The sequence below is a fragment of the Diceros bicornis genome, chromosome 9 (genome assembly GCF_020826845.1).
Source record: "Diceros bicornis minor isolate mBicDic1 chromosome 9, mDicBic1.mat.cur, whole genome shotgun sequence".
In the NCBI taxonomy this organism is placed as follows: domain Eukaryota; kingdom Metazoa; phylum Chordata; class Mammalia; order Perissodactyla; family Rhinocerotidae; genus Diceros; species Diceros bicornis.
The window spans coordinates 23,200,688-23,218,346 of NC_080748.1; the positions used below are offsets into that span (position 1 = coordinate 23,200,688).

A 17,659-nucleotide genomic window follows, 5' to 3' on the forward strand; every position below is an offset into this window, starting at 1 on the left:
GGGGCACAAAGCTTCCAAGCCCTCTCCAGACTCACCTTTCTCCCAGCATTTCCACCTGCTCACCAACCCAGAAGAGCCTGTACTTCTTTAAAACTGTCTTGGCTTGGGCCGGCCCGGTTGTTTAGTGGTTAAGTGCGCACGCTCTACTTTGGCGGCCCGGCGTTCAGAGGTTCGAATCCCGGGTGCACACTGATGCAGCGCTTGTCAAGCCATGCTGTGGCGACGTCCCCTATAAAGTAGAGGAACGTGGGCATGGGTGTTAGCCCAGGGCCAGTCTGCCTCAGAAAAAAGAGGAAGATTGGCATCGGATGTTAGCTCAGGGCTGATCTTCCTCTCACAGACACACACACACACACACAAAACACTATCTTGGCTTTCCTAGGTCCTTTGAGTTTCTATATAAATATCAGAATCAGCTTGTTAATTTCCACACACACACCCCCTGCTGGTATTTTAGCTTGGATGACATTGACTACATAGCTTAATTTGGAGGAGAATCAGCATCTAAAAATATTGAGTCTTCCAACCCACAAACATAATATATCTCTCCATTTATTTAGATTCTTCTTTAATTTCTTTTAGCAACATTTTCACTGTACAGGCTTTGCACATCTTTTGTTAGTTTTATCCCTATTTGATGGATTTTGATGCTATTTTAAATGGTATTTTTAAATTTTTACTTTCTAATTGTCTGCTGCTGATACATGGGAATATAACTGATTTTTGTATGTATATCCAGCACCCTTCATAACTTCACGTATTCATTTCAATAATTAATTTGTAGATTCCTTGGGAACTTTTACATACATAATCATGTAATTTACTCTTTTCTTTCCACTTTTTATACCTTTTCTTTTTCTTTCTTTATTGAGTTGTCTATGACTCCACTGTAATGTTGAATAGAAGTGGTAAGAGTAGACAGCCTTGCCTTGTTCCCAAACTTAGGTAGAAAGACTTAGTTATTTCACTGTTAGAATGATGTTTTCGAGAGGCTTTTTGTAGCTGTCCTTTACCAGATTAAGAAACTTCCATTTTATTTGTAGTTTGCTAAGAGTTTTTAATCATCAATTGGTGCTGAATATATCAGGTACTTTTTCTGCATCTACTGAGATAATCAAAATGTTTTTCTCTTATTCCATTGAGACTTTCAAATGTTAAAACAACCTTTTTTATTCCTGAGTAACCCCCTTTTGGTCTTAATGTATTATCCTTTTTATATATCACTAGATCCTATTTGCTAATATTTTATTTAGGGATTTTTGTATATATTAATGAGAGATATTAACTTCAATTTTCTTTTCTTGAAATGTGCTTATCAGCTGGTCTACAATGACCTTAGCGGGGTGTCTGGGGTAACTCATATGTGCTCCACATGTCTTCATCCTCCGTTAGGCTTGCCTGGGTCTGTTCTCATGGTGATGGCAAAAGGCAAGAGCTAGAGTGGAATCTTATAAGGGCTTTGCAAGCCTCTGCTTTGTGTCATCCCGTTGACCAAATCAACTCACATGATGATGGAGCCCAATATTAGAGTGAGAGGACACTACAAGATGGATACAGGGAGGGATGAAGAATTGGGACCATTAATGAAATCATTCTACCTTATTCTAAGGCAGGGAAACATTTCTATACATGTAAAACATTTACAAACAATAACTAATACATATTCAGAGCCTTGTGACTTGGAAAGTTGCATAAAATCCATTTGTAAATGTCCAAAAAGGCCTTGAGGAAGGAGGCCTGAAGCATATCTTACCCAGGTTATGCTATTTCGATGTAAGACACGATTCAACCACTCCCTTGGCCAATTTTGAATAATTTTCTAAATTACTGTTTAATGTAGAAACTACTTAACCTCGTCCATAATGAGAACAGTTATGGAGTAATTTGACCAGGGTCCATTGGATGGATCATGGCACTTCTGGGCAGCCATCCCAAAATTGCCATAATCCATCTTTACCGATAAAGCATCCCTTGATTGCCAATATTGCTTTTTCAGTAGGTTCAGCTGATAACTGTGAGTTAATTATAACTTGTCTAAACGGAGCCAATTTTCTTTTGTAGATTTGGTGATGATAAATATCAATTTAACAACACTTAATACTAGCTGTTAAAAAAAAAAGCAAAAACTTTAATTTAGTGTGTATGTCAAAGCAAGGACATTATGTGTGGCTTCTGGAGTGGTCTCTAGACTTCTGGTTTCTATCAGTTATTATACTATTATCTTCTGGAATATTGACAAAGTTCTAATAAGTCATGGATCCCTTTAGCATTTTTAGTCAGCATATTCAAAGAGGAGATAATAAATCATCTGTTTTCATAAAATCTGTAAATTGAGAACCACCCCCAAAACACATCTACTATACATATTAATATTTACTCTCATCTTTTGCCAGATTGCAGGCTCAAGCAAACTCAAGATAAGAGCCATCTACAAACTATTTTAAATCAGGGTTGACTAAAGGGTGCGAGAGTCAGATCTGGGCATACTTAACTCCCGAGAGAACGCTGAACAGTCATGTGGTTCTCCTTTACTCTCAAGAGGGAATAAACTTGCACGGTTATATTTTGAACAACACTGAATAGTAATATGCAGGGCAAACAGTAGGATTTCATAAGTGGTAAATTTGCTAACAGAGAAGTGTCCAGAAGTGTTGCCTAGAAGTAGCAAGAATCGTGTGGATGTGGGAGAGGAGAAGCAAGCACTATGGTGGAAGTGTCAACAAGTTTGGCCACTGCTGCCACCACACGCAAGCAAGGAGGGTGTACCTTCACCTCCACGTCGAGGAATGTGCTAAGGTAGACAATAGACTTCTGGTGTGAACTCTTTTGTTTAGTTAATATTTGAGTTAATATTTTGTAAACAGAGAGAAGGGTTTGGCTTATTTAGAAACTCAACGGTGGATGTTGTTGTAAAAAGCCTTTCAAAGAATAAACAGCATTTTCCTCTTTTGCATCCCAAGGAAGAGTTTCAGGAATTGTAAACTTAATAAGCCCATGTAAAGGCCGAGCCATTTAGAAAAATGAGATATCGATTACCTATAGTCCTAAAAGTCTTATTTAGCTTTTCGTTTTTGGCCTTGGTACAACTGAATAGTCCTTATTCTGCTTGAGGACAGAAACTGTGCATCTGGTGACAGACTGTGACTCAAAAATGTAGTTTCTTGGCAGAGTCGAACTTTTGTCTAGATGCTTTATGTCTCTGTTCAGCTAATTCAGATAAGAGGTATTTGGAGTCTTCAGGTAAACTACTTAGGTCAGAAAACACAGCAGTAAATTATCTCCATATTGAGTCAAGGATGGACTCATGGAGAAAACTCCAATCCTTAAGATCATTTTTTAAACAGTTTATTTAGAGAAACATGAAGGAGATTTTTTTAAATCCCTGAAGCTTAACCACTCAGATATATTAATTTTCCCATAAAAAAGCAAATACTGACTATCCTTAAATGTGGGTATACTAAAGAAGGCTGCACATAAATTAACCACTGTGAAATAGTTACTTTTTGAGAGAATAAAGCCAGCCTTGGTGGTCTAGTGGATAAGATTCTGGCGCTCTCGCCTCTGTGGCCTGGGTTTGTTTCCTCATCAGCGAACGTCACACCAGTCGTCTGTTGGTTGTCATACTGTGGCGACTACGTGTTGCTGTGGTGCTGAAAGCTATGCCATTGGTATTTCAAATACCAGCGGGGTCACCCATGGTGGACAGGTTGCAGTGGAGCTTGCAGACTAGACAGACTAGGAAGAAGGACCTGACCAGGGAGGGTTCTGCTCTGCTGCACACAGAGTCCTATGAGTCGGAATCAACTTGATGGTGCCAATAACAAAAAACAGCTGAGAAAATAAGGGCAGAAGCGTATTCTAACGGTTGCATGATATTTTATTAGTGCTGTAATTAACCTTTAGTGTTGGATGTTAAGTGTCAGTATTATCAATAACGCAGCAACAAAGGCATAAAGCTTCTTCTGCGTAGATTCCTAGGAGGGAAATTAACTGGTCAAAGAGTATGAATACTTTCAGAGTTCTTAATATATACTGCCAAATCCAAGGGATTGTATCAGCAATAAATCAAAGGTTTAATTTTCATGCCATATTTGCCAGCATTGGATTTTCTCATTAAAAAGGAAAGGGCTAATTTCATGGGTGAAAATGGCATTTCGTCGTCGTTTTGGCATCTTTATTGGTGAGGCTAAATATTCGTCTATGTAGGTTGTCAGCCAGTTGGATTTTCTCTTTTGTGAATTGACGTTTTTATTTATGGCCCATTTATCTATAGGGTGAGGGAGTACTTTTTCAATTATTGTTAATGAGTTATTAGTTTATACTACTCTAACTAATTTATAGAGTATACTAGGCATCGTCCTCGTTCACTCAGTTTTACTGAAAAATCTCCCATTATTTGTTTGTTGTAGTGTGGCATTTTTTAAACAGAAATTTCAAATTTTTATGAAGTCAAACATAAATCTGTTGATCTTCCATTGATTTAATCCTTAGTTCTTCCTCATCCAAAGACTTGATTAATGTTCACTTAAATTTCTTAGAGATATTTGTGGGTTTTTTATATTTGATTCCTCAATCCATCTGGATTTTATCTTGGTGTAAGGAATCCCATGCATTTTTGATGTGTGTAAGACTATTTATCCCCCCTACCACAGTCCTGTGCAGACTCAGAATGTTTATCTTTTTGATTTATTATTTTCTCCTGACAGGGATAATCAGTTTAACAAATTGATTACTTTAATACCTTAGTTTTTCTTTTTCTCAATATTAAGCCAGGAAACATTGCTCTAAGGGTACTATACTAATCAATTTTTGAGATTTTTTACAGTAACTTTTGTTTTTGACAGAGACACATGCACATGTGTGTGCTGCAGATGGATAAGTTTGCTGGAAATATTGTTGTATTAGTATGGTGATATTAACTATATTTTAAATAATAACCACTATTTCTTATTTTAAAGTTATGCATATATACATATATGTGTGTATATACATACACATATATACACATACACATATACATATTCATTAGAAAATAAGAAAACACAGATGAGCCAAGAAAGTCTCCATATTGCCACCACTTATCCAAAATTTGGGTAGTGGTTAAGTTTGCGCACTCTGCTTTGGCGGCCCGGGCTTTGCAGATTCGGGTCCTGGGGGCAGACCCACTCACCACTCATCAAGGCACGCTGTGGCAGTGTCCCATATACAAAATAGAGGAAGATGGGCACAGATGTTAGCTCAGGGCTAATCTTCCTCAGCAAAAAAATAAATAAATAAAATAAAATTTGATATAATGTGTTTATCTTTTTCTATCGTGCACACACACACACACAATCATACATACATTTTTTGCATTTATTTATTTAAATAGTGCTTAGATTGTAATATCCAGATCATTATCTAAAAGACATATCTATTTAGAATTAGATCTAGATGAGAATCATATACTACTGTGAACTAATGATTTGGAACAAATTTACTTAAAGCCGGTTAACCATCTAATTTCCTTCTCTGGTGTCTTTAAACAATGTGTATTTATGATAAGAGGCTGATCAGAGTAGTCAAGCACAACCTTGTGGGCTATTTGAAAACTATCAGTGGGTTAGATATGACTTGGAATGCACGTACCCTCATAGTCCCTGAATCTCCCCTAAAAGGTGCTAAGTGAGGGACAAGTGAATAAAAGGTAATAAGCACTTTAGGTTACTCCTAGGAAATGGCTTCTGTTGGTGCTGTGTGGATATATGTAATATATGTGTCCATCGATTTTAGGAAGTTGTGCGGTTCCTGGATACCAAGCATCAAAACCACTATCAAGTCTACAATCTATGCAGTATGTACATGACTAGGTATTTTGCTACTATAGGTAGAAAACTGATCACTGCATGTAAGAAGATGATTCAGTTTTTCCATTTCATCTAGTCCTAAGTATTTGGTCATGGTAGGAAGTGAGTTAAAAAAGTGTCCATCTTGTGCTGGCCCTATTTGGTGGGAGAAGATAGCTCAACAGCACAAAGTGCCCTGTGAGGGAGGCAGGAGGCTGGAGTAGAGGCGGACCCATTCTAGGAGGAGTCCGCTCTAGTGGTATTAGATTAGGAAAATATTCCTGTCTTTCCTGCCAGCTTGTGTTTTGAAGACAGACAATTCAACAAATGCGTACTCTAACCCACTAGGTGTGGGGTGTGAGGAGAGCAGGCCCCTACATGGAAGAAAAAAAAAAAAGGAAAACTGTGTAGAAAACAGATTATATCTCAGCTTACTACTTTGTCTCTCCTGAGTTTTCCTCTTCCTGTACATTAGATAGACATTTTCAGGAGGCAAGCATTTTGGTCAGCCACATTTGCTTCTGCTCTGTGGTGTCTAACTACCCTACGCTAATGTAAAGAGTAGCCTGCTAGAAAATTTCAAGTAAGGCCTATTAAACAAACCAAAATAAGTTGGGCTTAGGTCACTCAAGATGGACAAACCACTACTGGCCTTATGTTTTTGAGACCATTTAGTTTCTTTTAGAGCAGCAGGAGCCAGTCAGAAAGCTCCTTTTAAAGATGGATAAGGAATTTCTAATAGAAAAGTATAACTTATTCATAGCTTGATCATTTACTGTGTTTATTAGGTATAGAAATATGACCTATATATCATTTATTTTAGGTGAGAAAGCTTATGATCCTGAGCACTTCCACCATAGGGTCCATCGAGTCATGATTGACGACCACAATGTCCCCACTCTGAAGTAAGTTTTCTCCAAGTTGCCTGTCAGAAGAGGGCTAAATAAATTGAGCTTGATTTTTTTGAAGTATTTTAATTCAACTAAAAATCTTACATTTGAAATCAGTGAGATGCTGCAACTTGCGAAGGAAGTAGTTGAGTGGCTGGCTCAAGATACAGAGAACATTGTAGCGATTCATTGCAAAGGCGGCAAAGGTAAAAACATTTTTCTTTTTATTTCTCTTTTTCTTAAGAAATTTGAAACATATGTTAAAGTGCAAGACCGAGATACATACTGCTATTAATCAGTATTAATAGTTGTTAACATTTTTTATTATTAGCTTCAAGACTGAAGGAAGGGAAGGAAAGAGGGAGGAGAGGGGGAGGAAGGAAGGAAGAAAATAGGAATAAAAGAACTGAGCAATGTTGAGCGTATTTTCCCTTGTTTATTGACTATTTGGGTTTCTTCATTTTTGATTTGCTAAAATAATCTGTCGAAATACAAGCGGTGTTTACTGTCCGAGCCCTTTTACTCTATTTAAGATTATTCTTAAATTTTGCGAGAGCCTTTTAAGGTTAAGGGAGTCAATAGTGATGCTATTTCAAAAACCCAAAATTATGCTGGAATTCCTATAGTGTAATGATACAAAGAAGCTGACTTTGCGGCGGTAAAATGAAAAAAAAAAGCCGTTTCTAAATCCAGCCAATTTAAGTTGAGTTAGATTTTCTCTCATTCAGCTTCAAACTTTTAATAATCATCTAAGCATATCTCACAATTTTTGACAAACAAAGAATTATGTTTTTGGTGAGCTATAAAATGGCTTTTTATATTGAATTCCAGGAAAACACCACTCTTTAAAACTGGCTTATATAATTGAGTAGAATCAAGTTTTAGTGTTACTTGAAAATGAGTTTCAAGCCCATTCGTGAGTAGGCAAGTTCTGTCTTCAGCTCCACAGGTTGAAGTATTCTGTATATATTGGCAATTTACAATACCATGGATAAATGAAGAATACAGTGGTTGAACCACATGGAATTGCCAGTTTTTGACTATCTTTTACTTATAAAAATGGCCATTTCACATGGGTCAACCTAAAGTATTATAATTCAAGCAATTGGCTTCAGTTTTCTTTTCATTAAAGCTAATTCCCTGCTTGAAGCAAAACATTCATTTCAAATTTAATCTTTTTCTTTTTTCTGAGAGAGGTCTTAACATTATTCTATGTTCACGTCTTTCATTGATTTTCCTTTAAGACTCTTTGGAGGGCTGGTATTCAGCTGGTGTGCACCAGAGCAGCCTCTTTTTCCAAGTTTTCATTCGTATTGGTTTTCCTCTCTTCTTGTTGGTTAGTGCCTCCGTGTTACCAGTAGTATCATGATAGTCAAAATATTTATTGATTTATAGGACTTCTTTAAATAATCTGAATGCTCATTTTTTGTTAGTAGTTTATACTATAAATATCTCCTCCCACTGTGTTGTCTTTTAAATTTTATTATGATTTATTTTGTCACATAGAAGTTTGTAATTTTGAATGTAGTGAAATTTATCAGTCGAGTGTGTGTGTGTGTGTGTGTGTGTGGTTCATGCTTTTTTTGTCATGTTTAAGAAATCCAGAGCCAGCCCTGATGGCCTAGTGGTTCAAGTTCGGCGCTCACTGCTTCGGCAGCCCAGGTCCACTTCTGGTTCTCGGAACCACACCACCCCTCTGTCAGTTGCCATGCTTTGGTGGTGGCTCACATATAAGACCTAGAATGACTTAACAACTAGGATATATAACTATGTACTGGGGCTTTGGGGAGAAAAAAAAAAAAAGGAAGATTGGCAACAGATGTTAACTCAGGGTGAATCTTTCCCTGCAGGGAAAAAAAAAAAAAAAAAAAAACCCACCCATACTCTGAGATAGTGAAGATATTCTAATATAAAATATTAAAGTTTCATTTTTTACATTTAGGTCTTTAATTAGAATTTGGAGAGGGAGGTGTTTTTTTCATATGGTTGGAAGTTGTCCTAACACCATCTATTGCATGCTCATTTATTCCCCATTGATTTGTAATCCCTTCTCAGTCACTTATCAAGTTTCCATAAATGTTTGGGACTGTTTCTGAGTTCTCTATATCATGCTATTGTAATTTTTATGGCTTTATATGTCTTGATAAAGACAGAATTGTCTTGGCTTTTCTTACACTTAATTTTAGAATCATTTTATTAAGTTCTACAATAATATACATTTAGGATTTTTATTGGAACTGATTGAATTTATAGATTAATTTGATAAAGAACTGACAACTTTGCAATATTGAGTTGTACATGGGTTTTTTTTCTGTTTATTTGAACCATCTTGTCTGTCTTTCAATAATATTTTATACTTTTCTTCATGATGGTCTTGCATATCTTTTGTTAAATACTGCAAATGGAAGGGTTTTTTTCCTATTACATTTGGATTGTTTCCAGTTTTTACTATTATAAATAATGCTGCTATGAAATACTCGCTTCTTGTTGCACATGTGCCCACATTTCTGTTGAGTATATGAACTAAAATTGTTGTGTCTTAGGATAATGAATCTTGAACTTTGATAGATGATATCATTTGTTTTCCAAAACAGTTGTACCGATTTACACTCAACTGACATTTGTAAAAGTTCCAAGTACTCCACGCTTCACCAATACTTTGGAGTTCTCAGTCGTTTTTATTTTTAGCCATTGGGTGGATGTGTAGTTGTGTCTCATTATGGCTTTCATTTGCATTTCTATGATTATTACAGAATAATAATGAAACTGAGACAGCTTTTTCATAGGTTTATTAGCCACTTGGATATCCTTTTTTGTGAAGTATCTGTTTAATTTCCTTGTCCATTTTTTCTCCTGGATTGTTTGATTTTTTCCAGTTGACTTGTAGGAGTTCTTTATTCTCGATTTCAACTCTGTTGTTTGTTATACGTATTGCAAGAAAGGTTTTCTGTTCTGTAACTTACCTTTTCTCTCTCTCACGAGTATTTTTTGGTTAACAGAAGTTCTTCATTCTAACATAGTCAATGTATATTATTCTTTCTTTTTATAAAGATAGTGTTTTTGTGTCCGAATTAAGAAATCTTTCCCTGAGTTTAAAAAGACATTCTCTTATATTATCTTACAGAAGGTTTGTTCCATTTGGAGTTGATTTTTGTGTGTGGTGTTAGGAAGAGGTCAAGTTTCGTGTTTTTCCATATGGCTCTCTGATTGTTTCAGCACACTAATTGGAAAGACTTTCATTTCTTTACTGCTCTGCGGGACATGGATCTGTTTCTGAACTTTCTATTCTGTTCATTGCTCTTTCATCTACCTGTGTGCCAGTAACACAAATTGCTTTCTAATAAGTCTTGATTTACAGTCAAGGAAATCCATCCATCTTGTTGTTCTTCACAATTGTTTGGGTTTTTTAGGCCATCTACATTTCCACATAAATAGAGAATCACCTTGTCAAGTTACACACACACACACACACACACACACACACACGCACACACGCCTGATGGAATTTTGTTTGGAATTATATTGAATCTGTAGATTGAGGAGAATCGAAATCTTTACAATACTGTCTCTTCCAATCCATAAATGGAGATATCCCCTCATTTGGTTAGGTCTTCTTTAATCTCTCTTTACAATGTTTTTTCATTTTCTGTGTATGTTTCTCATTAGATTTATTCCTGGGTATTTGTTATTTTTGATACTATTATGAATGATAGCCCTTTAAAATTTTTATTTTCTAAATGTTTTTTATTGTTGCTTTAAATGCAGTTGATTTTATTCATTTTGCAATCAGCAGCTTCATTAAACTCTCTTATTAATTCTACTAATTTATCTGTAAATTCTTTGGGATTTACGGCACAGGATTACATCATGTGAAAATAACGAACTGTATTTTTTTTTCCTTTCAATTCTTTTTTTCCCCCAGCCCTGGCTAGAACCTTTGGTACAGTGTTGAATTAGAAGTGGTGATAGTAGCCATCCTTGTTCTGTTCCTGCTGTCAAAGGAAAGGCTTTCAACAACGTCTCGTCAATTACTTTAGGGTTTTGTGTGTGCCTGCGTGTGAATGTGTTTGCTTTTTAGATACTCTTTATCAGATTAAGAAATTCCTTTAATTTGCTAAGAGTTTTTAACATGAGTGGATGTTGAATTTTATTGGAAGCTTTTTCTGAGTCTTTAAGATGATAATATGCTTTTTCACCTTTATTCTATTAAGCTGGTTGATTATGTTGACTGATTATCAAATGGTAAACCAACCTTGTATTCCTGGAATAAACACAATTTTGTTGTGCTGTATTCTTTTTTAATAAATTGCTAGATTCAATTTTGTTCTGCTTGTTTTGAGTATACTTATTTTCTTTTACTACTTTCTTGAATTGAAAATTTAACTAATTAAATTTTAATTTCTTAGCTTTGTGATCTATGTATTTAAAGTCTATGTATTTTCCTGTTAATACTGCTTTAGCTAACTTCCAGTTGTCTTATAGGTACTGCTTTTGTTGTCATTTAGTTTTGAATAATTTATGATTATTCTACTAATTCTCATAAAAATAATTCTCCTAAAAATTACCTGATTTTTTTTAACACAGAGATTATGTAGAAGTGATTTTTAAACATCTGGATTATTTAGAAATTATTTATTTTAAATTCCCTAGTGCTTAGGAGTTTTAGCCCTAGTTTTCTTATTGATTTTTCATTGTATTTGTTCAGAGATAGTGATCTAGAATCAAAGTGAGGTCCGTGGACTAGCGGCATTAGCATCAACTAGGAGCCATTTAGAAAAGGAGAATCTCATAACCGCCACAGACCTACTGAATGAGAATCTGCATTTTAATACAATCCTCAGATGACTCATACACCTTGAAATTTGAGAAGCACCAATCTATATGATTGCTCAGTAATGACTGTAGAGTTTTTGCCTTTTATTCTTTTCCCTCTGGTTTATCTAAAGCTTTGGTTCACGCTGGGAACTGATCTAACCATTTTTCCTTCAACTTGGAGAAAAGAGCAGTGCAAACTTTTAACATTTTTGGCCCACTCAAAGCTCACTTTTAGGAATGTTTGGCCCTTTCTCCTTCCACTTGGAGGAGGGAATAAAAACCAAGGGCATCACCTGGGTTGCATGTTTTCCTCACTTTAGCCAGCACAGCCAAAATCTGCTAGGGGAGCCAGCAAGCCAACTCTCATATGGTTGGATCCATCATTTTTACTTCCATAGGCAACTTCTCCGTCTCACAACAGCACCTGAGCTGCTGTATCACACCACTGGTAACTCCACAACCACTCAGGCACCACAGATTTGTCGTACCATCCCTTCATCCTTCCTTTTCCCAAACAATGCTTTTGCCATATTGCAGCGAGTCAGGGTCATTTTAGTGAATCCCACTTCTACCACCAGCTGTGTCAGAGGCCCCCAAGACCCACCCCCAGACTCAGTGATTCTCCAGAGGACTCACGGGACTCAGCACATAGTCATATTCATGGCTATGATTGATTACAGTGAAAGGATACAAAGCAAAATGAGCAAAGATAAAAGGCGCTTGGGGCAAAGTCCAGAAGAAACCAGGCACAGACTTCCAGGGGTCTTCATCAGTGGAGTCACACAGGATGTGATTAATGCCTTCAGCACTGAGTTGTGACAACACACGTGAGATCAGGAAAGCTCATTAGAGACCTAGTGCCCAAGGTTTTCATTGGGGGCTGGTCACACAGACACCTTCTCCCTGGCATGCGCTGAAATTCCAGACTCTCAGAAGAAAAGCAGGTGTTCAGCATAAACCATATTGTTTCATAAACGGTTTAGGCACAGTGAGCCAGTCTTATCTGGGAATGGTGGGAATCCTCCCAAATTCCAATTTCCCAGATGCCAGCCAAGGCAAAACTTGCAAGCAAGCCTATGGATAGCAGTCTCAGGCCTGCTGTGTTAACTCTTTTCTGCACGATGATATTGGGTCTTTGGAATTTGTTGACACTTTCTTTGTGGTGTAATGTAGGATCCATTTAAAACTATAACTAGAAATCTCATACCTAGAAAATAATGTATATTCTCTAATTTTCTTGAGCAGGGGCCTCTATCTATCCATTAAATCAATCTTATTAATTATATTACTCAAATCTTTATATTTACTATTTCTTATCTTTTTTACTATTTCTTTCTTTATATCAACTATTTCATGTGTTGGTTTCTTCTTTTTATTCTGTCAACTCTTGCTCTCTATATTTCACAGTGTGTTGTGAGGTGCATGCAAATACATGATTATTATATCTTCTGAATGGATTCTTTCTGCTATAAATTTGTCATGATTTTATGTTCAACCTTTCTGTGTCATTTTGGTTTAGGTCTGTCTCTTGAAACAGCATATACCTGCATCATTAAAAATGCAGCCTTAGTAGCTCCATTTTCAATGTATTTATTGTGATTGCTGACATATTTGGACTTATCTGTGGCATTCAATTACGTGTTTTATATTTACCACAATTTTTCTGTGCTTCTTTTTATCTCTTTTCCTGCATTCTGTGGATCCTCTCACCCTTTTCTTTTTCCTCTAATAGTTTATTTTGAGGTTTCTTGGCTTCACCTCCTACCTACCAGTTTGATTCCTCTCTCTATTTCTGATCCTCTGTGTTTTCCTTGCCTTTTCATTATTGAGTTCAGCCATGTTTTTTCTCTATCATTTCCACATGTTTGCTATAGAGGTGGAAGTTTTTCAGTCTACCGTTGGTGCTCAAATCATCATCTTGATTTAGAAACAGAACTTTCAATCATCTTTGTTAGATTTATTGAACTCTAATGCAAATAATACTCAGATTTAATATTCTCAGTATGCTTGTAAAGAAAACTCTTTAGAATTTCTTAGAATATTTTTGTGTCCTTTATGGGAAAATGGTAGAACAGAAACCTCCTTGCCAGATTTGCCAGATAAATAACAAAATACCTGAAATGAAGCAAAAAGAAAAAAAAAGGTCCAGCAAAGGAAACTCCAAAAACAGTGATCCAGGGTACAGTGAAAAAATATTGAAAAATCCAGAGGAGTCAAGCAAGCCTGCAGGTGACTGGAAAAGGCAGTCATATTAGCGGGACATAAAGAAGTTCAAGACTAAGCTAGATAAATGGATTGATTTCGTAAACTTGTACATATCTACTGTGATATTACTGTAAAAGGATAAAAAGAAAAAAATGGTTATGTAAGAAAGCATTTGGAAATAAAATCGGAAAGCCATAATAAACTTGTAAATGCTACAGAATGGTGTTCCTCAAAGTGTGCATATCATTATGCAGTTGGTAATAGTGGGATAGTTAGCATTAAACTGTCTGAATTTAAATCCTAGGACCGTTGCTAACCACTTGGGTGAGTTAGATAACCATTCAAGACCTCAGTTTTCAGGCCGGCCCCGTGGCTTAGCGGTTAAGTGCGCACGCTCCGCTACTGGCAGCCCGGGTTCGGATCCCGGGCACGCACCAACGCGCTGCTTGTCCGGCCACGCTGAGGCCACGTCCCACATACAGCAACTAGAAGGATGTGCAACTATGACATACAACTATCTACTGGGGCTTTAGGGAAAAAAAGGAGGAGGATTGGCAATAGATGTTAGCTCGGAGCCGGTCTACCTCAGCAAAAAGAGGAGGATTAGCATGGATGTTAGCTTAGGGCTGATCTTCCTCACACAAAAAAATAAATAAATAAACTTAAAAAAACAAAACAAAACCTCAGTTTTCCCATCTGTAAACTGGGAATTGTAATACCTACCTGAGACGATTGTTAAGAAACTAAAATGAGGTAATGCATATTAAACTGTGTAGTAGACCACCTGGTAAATAGTAAACAGTGAATAAATGGTAGCTCTTATAATTATTAAAATGGGGTCTAAAGATAGCCAGCACCAGAATCATTAATGAGGAGGAAGTGGCGATAGCAAGTGTAGACTAGGGACTCAAGCAGCTTGGCTGCAAAAGGACAGAGAGAAGTTAGGTGTTTGGGCATTTGGGGCTGATAGAGAGTGTTGTTTATAAGACACGGCGGGGGGGACCTGAATGTGTTTATTTGCCAAGGGAAAGGGTCAGAGAGAGGGAGAGGTTGAAGATACAGAAGAATGGGGACTAATAAAGTCAAAACCCTGAGTTGAGAGAAGAGGATGGGGTCCAGAGCCCAAGTGGAGGATTTGGCTAAATGAAGAGGAGAAACTCCTCACCAATGAGATTCAAGGGAAGAGGTGTAGTCACAGGAATAGACATAGTCACAGGAAGATTGTAGGGGGCACTGGGAGGCAACAAGTTATGGGAGGTCTCGCCTCTGTGAAGAAAGAAATGAAGACACAAACTCAGAGTCAGTGGGAAGGTACACCATTAATTGATATTATTACCAATATGAAAAGTTGTGTGATTTTTCTCCAGCAGTTCTCTGCATCTCTGGTGTCTCTGCATCTCTGGTGTCTCTGCATCTCTGGTCTAGGAATGCAGGAAGTGGGTGCCCAAATTGACCCAGTATTAGGTTTGTACAGAATGGGTACAGCAAAAGGACCCAGAAGCGAGAGTGGCAATGTTATTGGCAATGTTATGCAGTATTGGTAAAACCAACAGTGAAATTGTCCATCATGCTTCTAGGGGGTTGAGGAAGTGAAAACAAAATGAGAAAAATGAGTGGTCATGGGACCGGATGACATGATAAATTGAAAGGGCAGATATATTCGTTCATTCATGCATTGAACACCAGATGCTGTCTAGATGCATTTATGTGACAGTGTACAAAGCAGACACGTGCACTTCTCCCATGGAGACCACAGTCTATTGTTTACAGAGAAAAAATATATGTATTAGATGGTGATACGTGCAATTGAAAAAATAAAAATAAGGAGAATATGAAGTGGGAGAGAGGTTGCTAATTGATATGTAGATGGCCAAGGAAGGTCTTACCCATACAAAGACATTTGAGCAGAGATGTCACACGAGGAGTACCCTGAGAGTACAGGTGTGCAGGGAAGGTAGGGTATAAAGAGTACCAAGAGAGTATCAAAGAAGTAAATGAAATAAATCCACCAGAGCCTAGAAAATTCACATTGAGCTTGAGTGATCATGGCTTTCCTTGATCTATGTGTATGCAACCAATCCTTTCAAGTATATTTGTGTTAAAATTTCTCCCTCAACTGATACCAAGGTTACTGGCTTACAATCTGGGAAATGCACCACCTCCTGGTTTTCAAAGCAGGAAATGAAATCAGCTCTAGGCTACCCACACCTCTCCTGTTCTCCACCATGGGGAATAACTAGTGATGCTGGGGAATCTCTTTTGCAAGTTTATCCAGTCAGGAATTCTAAGTTTTCTGGAATAGAATTCCACTGGGCCCAAGGACTAGAATGAACTGAGAACTCTCTCTCAGATTCTTCAGCTGTCTTTTATAGATGTCTTTTACTAATGTTTAGTCTATCCTTTTCAATTGGAATTTTTTTCCTATTTGAAAGACTGACAAGTAAAAAAGAAAATTGAAATGTTGCAGTTATCAGAACATAATGATTAAAAGCACAGGCTTTGAAATAAAATATCTGGGTTTAAATCCCAACTATGCCATTAAATAATTGTGTGGCAGAGTGAATTACTTAAACTCTCAATGCTTTAGTTTTCTAATATGTATAATGTGGATGATGACAGTTCCAACCTCAGAGTCCTATTGTAGAGATTAAATGAAATATGAAAATTATCCATCTGGCAAGAAGTGTCGATGGCTCAATAATACTGGCCATTATTGTTATCCTTCAACTGTATGCTATCAGTTTTTAGCAGCAGACTTATCTTTCCTGAGTCTTTTTCTAGTAGATATGCAATGAGCATATTTTTATTTAAATAATAGGAGTGAATATTTAAGCGTCTCTAGCTCTTTCAAAGTCTTTTAAAGGATGCTACAAAGTTCATCTTCATTTGAGACATTCATTGTATCAAATAAGGCAGTCAAACTGACAAAAGCCTATTTTGGTCTGAATATCTTGAAGAAGAAATTGTTTCAGTTACATTTTTAAGTGCTTTAAACAACTCTAAGGGACACACACACACACAGCTACCACTCTTGGTGTCTGGAAAATTACCTCAGTGCTCTGCTTGTAGATTCAAGAATTTGAAGTATAAGATCTGTATTGTGAGGAAGGGTGATGGACACAACTTGAGAAAGAATACAGTTTAAGGATTGTTGTAAAAGGTCATATAAGCTGGCGTTAAGATATCTTGCTATTTGACTATGTGAAAGTTTCTTAAACTTACAGAACCTCAGTTTCTCAGTTTCTTTATGCTGGGTTATTTACCTCACAGAGTTGTTGTAAAGATTATACGAGATCTGTAAAGCATGACCCAAACGTTAGTTATTAGCATTATGAAAGCCAAGAATTGTGCTATATTTAGAGGTGCAAGATGCTTCTGCTGACTTCAGGATAACAAAAGCTCTCTTATGACTTCCATCTGACTAACTTGGTAGATTATCTGATGTTCTCCATTCCCACCATGAACACACCTATTGGTGTCCATTGGCCTGTTGAAAACTTGTAGCTAGTGAGCTTCTTTTTAGTATGGCTATGTGTTTCTGCTTCCACCAGTATCTGCCAGTTCTACTTGTTATTATGCTTACGTCAAGTAATCAAATATTATGTAGATCTGTAAAATGTCGGAGTGAACAGAAAGAGTTACAATTTTATGAAACCTAAGTTGAATGTTTCAAGAAGATTCAATGAAGTTGAGTGCCTACAACCAAAATTGCAGCTGAATTAAATGCAAGTAAGACTAATGTAAAACATTGGGAGAAAAATTCCAGTAGTAAAATCTAGAAGGATTCTGGACCTAGGTTGCTCTAAAGAATCTGAAACTAGAAATATAGATGAGGCAATGGTTTATACCATGAGCCTGGCCTTTCCAAGAAAGAACGCCAACTGGGGGGACTCATACTTAAAAAGTTAAAACCTTTGTCTAATA

At 36.9% G+C, this 17,659-nt stretch overlaps 1 protein-coding gene and 1 pseudogene across 1 annotated transcript in view; one reads left to right on the forward strand and one right to left on the reverse strand.

The window, feature by feature from the left end:
• The window catches only part of LOC131410145 (phosphatidylinositol 3,4,5-trisphosphate 3-phosphatase TPTE2-like), a 239,512-nt gene that overhangs the window by 212,202 nt on the left and 9,651 nt on the right, over window positions 1–17,659 (forward strand). The window contains exons 8-10 of the mRNA XM_058548057.1: window positions 5,773–5,833; window positions 6,649–6,730; window positions 6,833–6,921. Of these exons, the coding sequence (XP_058404040.1) occupies window positions 5,773–5,833; window positions 6,649–6,730; window positions 6,833–6,921 (232 nt within the window). The remainder of the gene's footprint in view (window positions 1–5,772; window positions 5,834–6,648; window positions 6,731–6,832; window positions 6,922–17,659) is intronic.
• LOC131410149 (serine/threonine-protein phosphatase 4 regulatory subunit 2-like) overlaps window positions 1–17,659 on the reverse strand; it is a 78,826-nt pseudogene that overhangs the window by 649 nt on the left and 60,518 nt on the right.